The sequence below is a fragment of the Arachis hypogaea genome, chromosome 6 (assembly GCF_003086295.3).
Source record: "Arachis hypogaea cultivar Tifrunner chromosome 6, arahy.Tifrunner.gnm2.J5K5, whole genome shotgun sequence".
Classification (NCBI taxonomy): Eukaryota; Viridiplantae; Streptophyta; class Magnoliopsida; order Fabales; family Fabaceae; genus Arachis; species Arachis hypogaea.
Genome location: NC_092041.1, coordinates 109,099,209 through 109,114,135, shown reverse-complemented (window position 1 = coordinate 109,114,135; position 14,927 = coordinate 109,099,209). Strand labels below are relative to the sequence as shown.

General features: G+C 27.7%; 1 protein-coding gene across 2 annotated transcripts; it reads left to right on the top strand.

Annotated features, from left to right (window-relative positions):
• Positions 1–9,400: 9,400 nt before the first annotated feature.
• LOC112755585 (D-amino-acid transaminase, chloroplastic) lies at positions 9,401–12,730 on the top strand. 2 transcript variants are annotated; one of them, XM_025803763.2, is made up of 5 exons: positions 9,487–9,811; positions 9,941–9,987; positions 10,333–10,511; positions 10,873–11,552; positions 12,389–12,730. In XM_025803763.2, exons 1-5 carry the CDS (start codon positions 9,613–9,615, stop codon positions 12,481–12,483), a joined length of 1,200 nt encoding a protein of 399 aa, XP_025659548.1. In that variant the 5' UTR covers positions 9,487–9,612; the 3' UTR covers positions 12,484–12,730. The 2 variants fall into 2 exon arrangements, with proteins under 2 accessions (XP_025659550.1, XP_025659548.1); XM_025803765.3 differs by lacking the exon at positions 9,941–9,987 and having other exon boundaries at positions 9,401–9,811.
• Positions 12,731–14,927: the final 2,197 nt, after the last annotated feature.

The following is a 14,927-nucleotide window of genomic DNA, read 5'->3' as shown; positions in this document are numbered from 1 at the left end:
TTGAATCTTAGCCCGCTTTTTTCCGGTGCTGACACTTGCTGAACTTCAGAGAAGACTTTTCTGTTTTTGCTCGTCACTTGATACGAGCAACTTTGTTTTGTCTCGTCCCTTGCCACGAGACTTTTTGTTTTGTCTCGTCACTTGGCACGAGATAATTCGGGTTTTTGCTCCTGTGTAGTAGAAAACAGAAATGGAGTAGAAAGATAAGAAGATTGCACTCAGATATATCCTGGTTCGGCTGCTAAGTGCAGTGCAGCCTACATCCAGTCTCCATCACAAACATGATGGAATTTCACTATAATCAATCTGATTACAACTTGTAAAGTGCTAACCCAACTTACAAGGGGATTCCCACAGAATCATGATACACAACATAGATGAACAAAGGAACTCTAAGACATCTATGGCTTTTCTTTTAATTTTGCACTCTCTGCCTTTTTCCGCTCTATGGCTTTTTCATACAAACCTCACTGTTTGCCTTTTTTCCATGAGACTCAAGACATGACAAAATTAAACAGAAAAATACTAAACAGAATACATTGAAGGAGAAGAGAAAACTGTTAGCTCAGGTAGCTCTGAGAACTCTCTGCCTTGCACTCTCAAATTTTCTCCTTGCCTCAAACAGTGGTTGTTCCCCCTTTTTAAAGAAGGGGAAAGCCTCCACACTTGAAGCCAAAACCGAACCAACTTCTTCCTCCTTCAACAAACACAGAACCGGTTCGGCCACTAAGAGAGAGAAGAGATAACCATGCATTAACCAACATGCAATTACCTCTAGTCCTTTCTTGATCATCACCCTTCATCAATCCGGGCTCTCCATCCTTGGCTTCCTCTCCAAGATGGATTTCTGGCCCTTGATGCCTCATGATGATAATGACTTCATCTGCTTCAATCTCTGCCTTCAACCATCACTTCGCCACTCTAGCTACTCCCTGTGGTGGTTGAGCAGAATCAAAGACAAGCCATGCTTCAAGAATCTCCTCTAGCTGGCCGAATCTTCTTCTTCCATTTTTGAGCATGAAAGGCTCAAGATAGCCTCACCAAATCTAACCGTATTTGGTGAATATCTTAGCCACAGCTCACTTTTCTTTTTCTTTTTCGTGCCATCATCATGATGGTCTTGTAGCTTGTTCTCCCTTCCTTTCGGTAGCTTACATTTGCTTCCATGGCTGCCAATATTTTCTGTGCAATAACCGAAGAGAGAAAGAGATGAGAGAAAAATAAAGAATCTGAAGAAAAGCAATGTAGAGTGGTTAAACACATTAAGAGCTTGCTTTTACTTCCCTTAGAGTGGCGTGCATAGTCATAATAGCCATCAAATCAATCTTCTCTCTCTTTCTTGTGTTTCCAATGCATTAAATCAAATTTGAATTCCATCCAAAGTGAGAAATGGAATCCGTTGGAGGCAATGAACCAATTTTCTTTGCTTCTTGGTTCGGTCATGCATGGAAACATTCATCAAAATTGAATTTGGGATTTGTGACATTATAATCAAAGCTGGCCCATTTAGATAACATTTGCTTTCCTGATAAAGTTGATTTCGGATCAAGCATGGAAAGCACACAAGAAAGCATTTGTTTGGGCTTGCAACACTAATATTTATTCTGGCCTAATTATAACTAGCTTTAATTGCAACAGTTGGGCTTTGTTAATTTTCTTTTGTTTCGGCCCAGCACAAAATCTGCACAACAAAATTATTAATTAAGCATATATGAATTAGGATTAAATTAATAATTTTGTATTTAAATATTTTAATAATGTTTGTTCATCATCAAAATTAAATAAGAGTTTTCCAAACTCATCACAAAGAAACAGAATCAGAATCAAAGGCAAAAGAACAATGAAATCAGAATCAAAGGTACAAGAACAATAAAATCAAAATCAAAATCAGAAGTAGAAACAGAACAAATCAAAACCCTAAGGAGGACTAGCAGCAAGTAGCGGCGACGACGCGAAGCGACAACGAGGTCAGTAGCACCGGTTTGCAGTGGTGGCAATGACGGCAGTAGTGGAGCATGACAGCGACGAGACACCTATCTTCCTCTCCCTAGTCGTGCGTTTTCTCTCTCTCTCTCTTCACGAGCTCGTCGACGGCGACAAAGCTCATGTCTCCTCTCTTCCTCGCAAATTCTCTCTTTTTGATTTTGATTTTCAACGACAACGGTGTCTCCAAGCCAACTCAGTCTTTCATAGTAGGTGTAAATATATGAAACTATACTTACATTTTATAAGAGAGTTAGTGAATCAAAAAAATTTGTATGTTACTCATATACTTATATAAAATTAGATAGCAGATATATTAATAAAACTAATGTCTAATAGACTCTTTGATAGGTCTAGGCACAAACTTAAGATATGTAATCACTCGTCCAAGTCTAAGGAGGTATTAGGGAGTTAATTAATTTAGTAAAGTTAGTTATGTAGTAGTTGTTAGTGTGAGTTAGTTGTGGTTGTTAATCACCTCTTCTTGATCTTCTTAATATATATATATATATATATATATATATATATATATATATATATATATATATGGCGTTTGATTCAATGTTCCTTAAAGTTTTGGAGTATCAAAATTCTTTTTAAAGAGTTAAACAAAAATTAACACTTAACGTTTATATTTTTTTTGTCCTTTTTATTTAAAATCTGTTTGGACTAAGATTATTATTTTAATTTAGACTATTTTAAGCTCATTATATTTTGGATTAATATTATTCATATTAAACAATTATAACATTTAAAAAAAAGATTATTATAACATTTTATATATATATATATATATATATATATATATATATATATATATATATATAATATGGCGTTTGATTCAATGCTCCTTAAAGCTTTGAAGTATCAAAATTCTTTTTAAAGAGTTAAACAAAAGTTAACACTTAACGTTTATATTTTTTTTGTCCTTTTTATTTAAAATCTGTTTGGATTAAGATTATTATTTTAATTTAGACTATTTTAAGCTCATTATATTTTGGATTAATATTATTCATATTAAACAATTATAACATTTAAAAAAAGATTATTATAACATTATTATAAAAGATTTAAAAATCAAACGTGTATTAATATTAAACGAATAAATAAGACGTTTTCAATTTTAAAAGACTACAAGTTTTTTAAAACTAAAGTTATTTAATTTGAATTAAAAATTTAATTTAATTTTAAAAAAATAAAAAATTATATTTAAATTTAAAAAAGATAAAATTATTATCTTTTTTAAAAATTAATTTAAAAATTATAAAATATTTATTTAGATATTAATAAAAAGACAAAAATATCTTTTTGGTATTAACGTTATTTACATGAAAAAAAATAAAAATTTAAACGATAAAATTTATTTTAGGATTAAATTTGTTTCAATGAATTAAAAAATAAAATTTTAAATTTTAGTTTATCAAATATTCTCATAGATAAATTTATAAAGATAAAAAAACCCTTATAAAAATTAACACCAACTTACAAGCTCAAATAACCAATCTAACAACAAATTATATAATTTTTATCTAACCCTAATTTTACTTTAATTATCATTCACTTTTTTTATTTATATTTTTCTTCATTGCAGAAATTTTTTTCTTTTATTTAAAAATCAAATTCTAATTTGGATTGATATCATTTAATAAAGAGTAAAGTATCATTTTTGTCATCAACGTTTTTAGGGTAAGTCCTAAAATTGTCCATAACATTTAAATCGTCCTATTTAAGTCCCTAACATTTTAAAACTGGCTCAATGTTGTCCTGCCATTAGGAATTTATTAACAGAATTGACGGCGGGACAAAATTGAGACGATTTTGAAATGTTAGGAACTTAAATAACAAGAAAATGTTGGGGCAAAAAACGATACATAAAAATAAATTTTAATTTTATCTTTCAATAATATCAATTTTTTACGATACATCGTTATTCAATTATTTTTTTAACCACATCTAAGTAAATTAAATTTAATCACATTACTTTTATTCTAAATAAATTTATTTTTTATAATTTTACTCTTAAAGATTTTTACCCATCATGAAATTTTTGAAAAATGACTAGTACAAAAGAAAAAAAATGATACATATACAATAAAGTATAAATTGTACCTTTTGTCTCTAATGTGTCGAAATTCTTTAATGTTTAAGAGTAAAAATATTTAAAATTAAAATTATAAAAAATAAATTTATTTAGAATGAAAGTAATGTAATTAAGTGTAATTTACTTAGATGTGATTAAAAAATATTAAATAACTATGTACCATAAAAAATTGATATTATTGAAGGATAAAATTAAAATTTACTTCTATCTATTATTTTTGTCCCAACATTTTCGTCCTATTTATGTCCCTAACATTTTAGAATAGTCTCAATTTTGTCTCGTCGTCAATTCTGTTAACAGATCCCTAACAACAAGACAATATTGAGCCAATTTTAAAATATTAGGGACTTAAATAAGACGACTTAAACATTAGGATAACTTTGAGACTTATCCCAAATGTTGGGGACAAAAACAGTAATTTACTCTTTAATAAATTTATAGTGTTAAAATTTAAATTTGATTTTAAAAGACTAAAATTCACTTTTCATATAATTTTAAATGATAAAAATACTCTTTAAATAGTTAAAGTTGTTTTATTAAATTAAAAAATAAAAAATTGAATTTGAATTTTTTATCTTTGATAAATAAAAGAAACAACACAGGGATGTGAATTTGAATTTAATTAATTGAATCAAATATATTATTTAGTATTAAGTTTAAATATTAATATGTTCTTTTAGGATTATATTACTTAAATGAGTTAGAAAATAAAATTTTGAATTATAATTTAAAATATTAAAATAGGAGCAAAAATAAAAAACCAGAACAATTAAAATAGAGACAAAAATTGAAGACAATTTCAAAACATATCTAGAATAGAAGAACAGAAAAATTAAAATAAAGGGTAAAAATTTTAAAATATCCTAAAAATATTCTATTTGCAACAAAAATTTAAAGAATAGGAACAAGAACATATCTACAATAAAAGAAGAGATCCAAAATATATGAATTGATCCAAGATAGACTAAACAGAGCAACCAAAAGAGTAACCACGATGAAGAGAAGACAATTACGACGCGAGTACGGTTGCAGCTTGCGAAACACTAAGCCAGTAAGACGAAGCGGCTCCGAGAGGGTGACGCGACAATAGAAATGATAAAAGAGATGTAAAGCAGAGGTTAAATAAATATAAAAAAATATAAATTTTAACTGCAAAAAACTAATTTAAAAATAAAAATATATGGAGTATTAATTTATTAAATAATTAAAGATTTTATACACTGTTAATTCACCAAACTATTAAGGAGTATTGTAAACGTAATCGTATTAAAAATAATATGAGTATATTACTTTTTTAATTTATAATTAACGATTTTAAATAGTTACTTTTTTTAAATCGAATAAATATAATTAATCATATAAGTATAATAATACGAATACATTTATTTTTATCAAATTAAATCAAGTTATTAATTAAATTATATTTATTTAAATTTAAATTTTAAAATTTTATAATTTAAAATTTTAAATTATGTGAATAAAATTAGATTAAATAAAAATAAAAATATACCAATACGATTTAGATCGTATTGTAATGAGTTTATGAAATTCTAAAATAAAATAAATTTTAAAAAATAAAAATAAAAAATTGTTATGAAAAACAATAATTTTTTATTTTATTTCAATAAAAAAAGTAACACTAATAAAATACTAATTAAAAAAAATGTTGTTTAATAAGTAAAGATGGGAGATTAATATTTTATGATTATTTTATAGTTTTTATTTAAAAGTATAATTTTATGTTAGTATTAATTTTTTCAATATTAACTTTTTTAAAAAATATAATTTGTTGGCATTAATTGTTTGATGATATTATCAATATATAATAAAAGCTCTATTAATAGAATATCTGATAAAAAATTGTGCCAACACACATTACAATATTAATAACGTAGAAGAGTTTCAAAACTCCAAACATAAAAGGAGTATTGTAATATCCATCCTCGTCGTATCTTTGATCTCAAAAATAGCATAGATAATATAATTAGAAATTCCAAAGCTCCCGCAGGACATGAAAGTGGGCGCCTGATTCAATGCTCCTTAAAGTTTTGAAGTATCAAAACTCAATTTAAAGAGTTAAACAAAAGTTAACACTTAACGTTTATATTTTTTTTGTCCTTTTTATTTAAAATTTGTTTGGACTAAGATTATTATTTTAATTTGGACCATTTTAAGCCCATTATATTTCGGATTAATATTATTCATATTAAACAATTATAACATTTAAAAAAAGATTGTTATAACATTATTATAAAAGATTTAAAAATCAAGCGTGTATTAATATTAAACGAATAAATAAGACGTTTTTAATTTTAAAAGACTAAGTTTTTTAAAATTAAAGTTATTTAATTTGAATTAAAAATTTAATTTAATTTTAAAAAGAATAAAAATAAAAAATTATATTTAAATTTAAAAAGATAAAATTATCTTTTTTAAAAATTAATTTAAAAATTATAAAATATTTATTTAGATATTAATAAAAAGATAAAAATATCTTTTTTGGTATTGACGTTATTTACATGCATAAAAAAACTAGAAATCTAAACAATAAAAATTATTTTAGGATTAAATTTGTTTAAATGAATTAAAAAATAAAATTTTAAATTTTAATTTATCAAATATTCTCATAGATAATTTTATAAAGACAAAAATACTCTTATAAAAATTAACACCTACTTACAAATTCAAACAATCAATCTAACAATAAATTATATAATTTTTATCTAACCCTAATCTCACTTTAATTATCATTCACCTTTTTTATTTATATTTTTTTTCATTGCAAATTTTTTTTTCTTTTATTTAAAATTCAAATTCAAATTTGGATTGATATCATTTAATAAAGAGTAAAGTATTATTTTTGTCATCAACGTTTAGGGTAAGTCCTAAAATTGTTCATAACATTTAAATCGTTCTATTTAAGTCCCTAACATTTTAAAACTGACTCAATGTTGTCCTACAATTAGGGATTTGTTAACAGAATTGACGGCGGGACAAAATTAAGACGATTTTGAAACGTTAGGAACTTAAATAAGACGAAAATGTTGTGGACAAAAATGATACCTAAAAATAAATTTTAATTTTATCTTTCAATAATATCAATTTTTTACGGTACATCGTTATTCAATTATTTTTTTAACCATATCTAAGTAAATTAAATTTAATCACATTACTTTTATTCTAATTAAATTTATTTTTTTATAATTTTACTTTTAAAAATTTTTACTCATCATAAAATTTTTGTAAAATGACTAGTACATAAACTTGCAAAAAAGAAAAAAAAAGATACATATACAATAAAATATAAATTGTACCTTTTGTCTCTAATGTGTCGAAATTTTTTAATGTTTAAGAGTAAAAATATTTAAAAGTAAAATTATAAAAAATAAATTTATTTAAAACGAAAGTAATGTAATTAAGTGTAATTTACTTAGATGTAATTAAAAAATAATTAAATAACTATGTACCATAAAAAATTGATATTATTAAAGGATAAAAATAAAATTTACTTCTATCTATTATTTTTGTCCCAACGTTTTCGTCCTATTTATGTCTCTAACATTTTAGAATAGTCTCAATTCTGTCTGGTGCGTCAATTCTATGAACAGATCCCTAACAACAGGACAATATTGAGCCAATTTTAAAATGTTAGGGACTTAAATAAGACGATTTAAATATTAGGGATAACTTTGAGATTTATCCCAAATGTTGAGGACAAAAATAGTACTTTACTCTTTAATAAATTTATAATGTTAAAATTTAAATTTGATTTTAAAAGACTAAAATACATTTTTCATATAATTTTAAATGATAAAAATACTCTTTAAATAGTTAAAGTTGTTTTATTAAATTAAAAAATAAAAATTTGAATTTGAATTTTTTATCTTTGGTAAATAAAAGAAACAAGGGGATGTGAATTTGAATTTAATTAATAGAATCAATATATTATTTAGTATTAAGTTTAAATATTAATATGTTCTTTTAGGATTATATTACTTAAATGAGTTAGAAAATAAAATTTTGAATTATAATTTAAAATATTAAAATAGGAGCAAAAATAAAAAACCAGAACAATTAAAATAGACGCAAAAATTGAAGACAATTTCAAAACATATTTAGAATAGAAGAACAAAAAAATTAAAATAAGGGGTAAAAATTCTAAAATATCCTAAAAATATTCTATTTGCAACAAAAATTTGAAGAATAGGAACAAGAACATATCCACAATAAAAGAACAGATCCAGAATATATGAATTGATCTAAGATAGACTAAACAGAGCAACCAAAAGAGTAACCATGATGAAGAGAAGACAACTACGACGCAGGTACGGTTGCAGCCTACGAAACACTAAGCCAGTAAGACGAAGCGGCTCCGAGACGGTGACGCGACAATAGAAATGATGAAAGAGATGTAAAGCAGAAGAGGTAAAATAAATATAAAAAAATAGAAATTTTAACTGCAAAAAACTAATTTAAAAATAAAAATATATGGAGTATTAATTTATTAAATAATTAAAGACTTTATACTAAGTTAATTCACCAAACTATTAAGGAGTATTATAAACGTAGTCGTATTAAAAATAATGAGTATATTACTTTTTTAATTTATAATTAACGATTTTAAATAGTTACTTTTTTTTAAATCGAATAAATATAATTAATCATATAAGTATAATAATACGAATACGCTTATTTTTATCAAATTAAATTAAGTTATTAATTAAATTATATTTATTTAAATTTAAATTTTAAAATTTTATAATTTAAAATTTTAAATGATGTGAATAAAATTAGATTAAATAAAAATAAAAATATACCAATACGATTTAGATCGTATTGTAATGAGTTTATGAAATTTTAAAACAAAATAAAATTTAAAAGATAAAAATAAAAAATTGTTATGGGAAACAATAATTTTTTTTATTTTATTTCAATAAAAAAATTAACACCAATAAAATACTAATTAAAAGATGGAAGATTAATATTTTATGATTATTTTATGATTTTTATTTAAAAGTATAATTTTATGTTAGTATTAATTTTTTTAATATTAACTTTTTTAAAAAATATAATTTGTTGGCATTAATTATTTGACGATGTTATCAATATATAATAAAAACTCTATTAATAGAATATTCTATAAAAAATTATACCAACACACATTATAATATTAATAATATAGAGGAGTTTCAAAATTTCAAACATAAAGAGAATATTGTAACCTCCACCAACGGCTTCAGCTTTTGTTGTGGAACCGGGGCGGATCTCTCTAAACCGTTTTCTTCTAAAGGCCTTTGGCTCAGACCAAAAAAAAAAAAACTTCATTACGTGGATTCACCCAATGAAAGAGCCCTTTTGACATCATTGACCTTTCTTATATTATCCACACTCTAATCAAACATATAATTATACTTTTTCTTTTTTCTAATGGAACTCACAAATTATTTATATTCTCTACACCTATCATACAGAGACATAGTCAGCTTGTTACGTTCAAAGCAGAAAAGCGAAACGAAAACCGCTGAGCCATGACTTCTCTCCGGCTCCAATTCCTTCCAGAAAATCCCGTTCCGTTATTCTCCAATTCCACTCTTCATTACGCTCCGCGAACTCTCTCGTTTTCGAAAGTGGAACACCGCCAACGCCGTTTCTTCCCAATAACAACTTCTCTGACGGATTCTAACTACTCCGGAGTCGGAGTCGGAGGCGGAGGTGGAGGCTTGTTTGGTATGTCACTAACTACACAAAATTTGTTCGTTTAAATTGCAGATGCTTTCTGGATTCTGCAAATAAGAAAACATACGGTTAATGGTTATTGATGATTTGATTAAAGGAGTGAGTGCCTTGACTTTGCAGGTGCTACTTCTCAAGTATTTGATGTTCCACTTTTATCTTGCAATGAGGTCTAACATTTTTTCTTTTGACTTCAACTCTTTCCCTGTAATCATTTCTTTGTGAATTATTGGATTATTCACTTTAGCAATAGTTTAAATCAAAACACCTAAAGGAAAAGAAACAAGTGCAAATTTGTTGTAACTCTTTAACAATAGATTTGGGAACTGGAAGAAGAGGTGTTGGAAGTTTCTTATTGTGACCTAATTCTAATTATTCATCAATGTTTGATGGACACATTAGATTAGAAGAAAAACACATACAAAGATGGTCCTCTCTTTTGAACGATATATTCAGTTTTCCTATTACTGATAAAAACTAACTGAAAATATTTATTTATTTATTTCATGTATAAGGCTATTGAAAGGTTGAAAACATTCAGAGAAACAATAAAAGGCAAGCAACAATACCTTGCCATGTATTCAAGCATTTTTGGTGGGGTAACCACAGACCCTGCTGTTATGGTTATTCCTATGGACGACCACATGGTACACAGGGGCCATGGTGTCTTCGATACTGCGGCAATAATGGACGGGTCAGTAATTTCCAACCCATGAATGCGGCCCTTTAATTTTGGAGTTTGCATTTGTACTATTTGAGGATAGAGGCTGGGTTTCTCCAATTTTACATGTGGATGTTATATGATCAATCTCTTCAGATACTCTTCCTTGAATGTAGCTTTCATTGTATTCCAAGCCGACATACTACCTAACCACCATTGGATGGGTTTTGAGTCACATTGCTACCGGGTGGTATGTTGACAAGCAGAGTACAATTCTTGGCTAATGAAAGATATTCACTTCCTCGCTTTTGCATGTCTCCATCAACTAAAAAAGGATCTAGTAGTTAAAAAAAGATGTTTCCACTTTCCAAGTGATGTATTTTGTGCATGACAGGTACCTATATGAGCTAGATCAACACCTTGATCGCTTTTTGAGGTCAGCATCCATGTCTAAGATAGATCCTCCATTCGATCGCGAAAGCATAAGAAGAATCCTCATACAAACTGTAAGTGCTTCCAAATGTCGAAAAGGATCACTAAGATACTGGCTCTCATCAGGACCCGGTGATTTTCAGCTATCCCCTGCAGGGTGCCACCAATCTTCTCTATACGCAATTGTAATACAGGATCTGTCATTGGCATCAACTAGTTCCAGGGGAGTTAAAGTTGTTACTTCATCAATACCCATTAAACCGCCACAGTTTGCAACAACTAAGAGTGTAAATTACCTCCCAAATGTGCTCTCGAAGATGGAAGCCGAAGAAGCTGGTGCCTTTGCCGGCATTTGGCTTGATCACGAGGGATTTGTTGCTGAGGGGCCTAATATGAATGTGGCTTTTGTGACTAAAGAGAAGGAGCTTATAATGCCCCACTTCGATAAAATTCTTAGTGGCTGCACAGCTAAGAGGGTTTTGACGCTTGCCGAGAAGTTGTTGAGCAAGGGTAAGCTTCGCGGGATAAGGATGAAACATGTGACTGTTGAGGAAGGAAAGAGTGCCGCTGAAATGATGCTTATTGGCAGTGGCGTTCTTGTTTGCCCTGTAGTGCAGTGGGACGAGCAAGTTATTGGAGATGGTGAGTTCTTTCATTACTTCCTCCAAAAATGATATGAATTTCTTGTGAATATATATATATATATATTAACAGAGACAATTTGTTATAAGAATTTAGGTGGATTATGCGGGAGTTCCTTCAATGGCTTGTTATTGTGTTTCTTTGAAAATTGCCATCTATTCTTTCTATGGTAGTATCTTGTTCTTGTTACTACTGGTTTGTTGAAACTACAACTACTGATGTAAACAAATAAGTATAGGATATAGTTTCAGGAAAATGTGGGCTCCTTCCTTGCTAGGATAAAGAAAAAACTCAAATTTTCTTGCCCTCATATTTGGTGGTGTAAATAGCTTGATCATGCCAAAGAATCCTTTTTTTTTCTCATTCTTATAATTTTTTTCCTGTACGTTGTAACTAACTGCCAGAAGTGTATATTCTCAGTTATATGGAGCTTAACATTTTATGCAGGACAATTTTGGTTTATTGTTTGGTTAGTTTTTGAAATGCCATATCCTAATAATAATTTAACAGATTTGATGTAGCTTAATTATACTTTATATATTGATAGTTCCCATTGTGCATTTCTTGTAATAATTAGCAGATTGAATGTCATACTTTCATCTTCATGAAATGATCTATATATTTATTATTTGTTGGAATTTCAAGTGAGTTGTGATCACATGGAAACACCCATAAACTCACTTCTTTAAAGTTTCAGATTAAGATGAAGTGTCTAAGTCGTTTTTGTTATCACTTATCACATTAATCTGTTAACTTGAATCTCCGCCCCAATCGATCGGGTTCTGGACTCTCCCCTAATCCTGTTGAACCAAAATTTGTTTATGTATTCCTTGCAGGGAAAGAAGGCCGTATAACGAAGGCTCTCTTCAATCTTATTGTTGAAGACATGGAGTCAGCACCCCCTCCAGTTCGTATACCTGTACCATATTAATAATTGTATTTCTTGTGTACATTTTTTTTCCTTATGTGCAGCTTCATGAAACAGAATGTGACAAATAATGGAGATCTTGAAACCCCTATTCACCTTTGTATCTTAATTTCTCATTGCTTTGTAAAGGTTGTATTGTTGTAAAAGAATCTGCTGTATATGTGCACGAGTCAAGTTAGTCTCTAAGAATTTCAAAAAACTTTGACTTATGACATTTGTTATCGAAAGGGAATACTTTGACTTATTTAAATTTAGGGGTCTTATTTCTAGAATGGGAAAGTATATGGCAATTAATTATATTTGGATATTTTAGTTGCAAAATAGGTTTAAGATAATCTATTATATTTAAAATGTATAAAAAATGTTATTCGTAAATGATATAACTACAATTATTGGTAACTAAATTCTACTCATAAGCATAACTCTCGTATCATTGAATCTTGACCCTTCCAGCTTCATGAAAATTCTATCTCCCGAAACTAACATGAAAACCGATGAAAAGTATAACATTATCATCATCATCGTCTGAATCGAACCCATTGTTTTTCTTTTTCTTCTAAGTAACTCTCACTTCTTCTATTATTATTATTATTTTTTCTGAAAAATGTTCTCCAAAATTACATATTATCTTTCTTTCTTTCTTTCTTTTTTTGGTGGTGAAAGGATGAAACTAAAACATTGTACTGTTGAGAAGAATGATAAAAATGGAAAGTAATAAGCGAGGGAAAAAAATGAAGAAATAAACGGTTATTTGGAAATTAAAGGATGAAAAAGAAGGAAAGGGAGAAGATTAAAAAGAATGAGTAATAATGATTAACGATCACAAATCTTTTGCAGAGTGATGAAGGTGGCTAAATGGCGAAAAGAGCGCTCTCCCTCTTTTTTGCTTTCAAAATCCAACTAGCAACTATTACGAATATTAAAAAAAAAGTTAACTAGAGTAATATTATTAAAAAAAATTAAAAGATCTATTATTTACGTTTTTTGTGCAAGAATATACCGTATTAGATATTGTTAGGTTATTTCATTGATTCTGGGTTAGGATCTTGATGGCAATGCCTAGAAGTCAGTTCAAATTTAGGTTTTAAAAACATTGCATACAAATACTCTTTTTAAAAACTTTCAACCATATACAACAAACATTGAATTTTTTATAAAATTAAATGTCACACACACACACACATATATATATATATATATATATATATATATATATATATATATATTGTCTTGTATTTGGTTTACATTACTCAAATTTTCATTTTTTCCGTTAAAAACGCAAATCTCGTTCTCCTAGCATCTACCCTTCATCAACTCAAAAGTTTTAGAGTAATTTAACATTTTATTTACATTTTGCTTTTCAATTTTAAGTTGCTATTTTTATTTATTTTATCATTTATTAACTTTAAAACATAAATATAAATACATAATTATCTTTATTTAAAATTAAATAAAATATAAAATATAAATTCAAATTTTAAGAACAAACTACTAAAAGAGCCATTAAAACAGACAAGGCTTTCTCTTGGTCTTCTAAACGTGCCAAAAGTCAAAGTCAAAACTACGAACTTGGAAACAACAAAAAGACAAGAGAGGAAAAAAAAGAAAAAGAAAAGAAAATCCGAAGATAGTTAGTTTTAAATCAAAATTGAAATCGTATCTAACATTCAATTAAAACTATGTGTATCCACTATCTAGTTAAACTTGAACGAAAGCGAATTTGAAAACAACATAAATGAAGTCGAGTGAAAACTTTTGCTGTGTCCAGTTATACCTGTCAATTGAGATATTAAAGACTAAGATCATATTAGATAATTATTTTGAAACAGTATCTTATCATATTATATCTTAAATTAAACTTACACAAATTAAAATGAATAAAAATCTTCCGTAATTGATTTTTAAAAACAGAAAGTATTTAATTCTATCATAACTTAAAACTCTAAATAAAGCACATCCTATAAATTCTGATTCATGAGTCTCACATTCTTGTGAAAAAAAGTCTAACCTGTTTTTGGAAAGTGTTTCTAGTGTCATCATGGTTGCCAAAGATCCAATCACAGCAGGTACAATGTATAAAAGAGCAGGCTGAAACAACGATAAAAGGAAAGAAGGAGAGGGGTGAAGGGGGAATCCAATCAATCCATGTTAAAAGAGAATGCATTTCCTAAAATGTACTAAGACTTCAAAGTTCATTTATAATAGATAAATATTTTAATGATATTTGAGTAAACATAAAAAAGGGAGGAACTTTGCAACTTTAGTACTTAATTTTGTAGCTGTTTTCAAACTGCAGGCTGGCCCAGCACTACATGGCCTTAATTTTGTCAGCCGGATGCACATTTCATCAGATTATTCACAAAATTGTCAAAGAAACATGATATTTTCACATGCTTGATCAGCCATATGTGTCAATATGATCTTCAAATACTTTCCATCTTAAACTA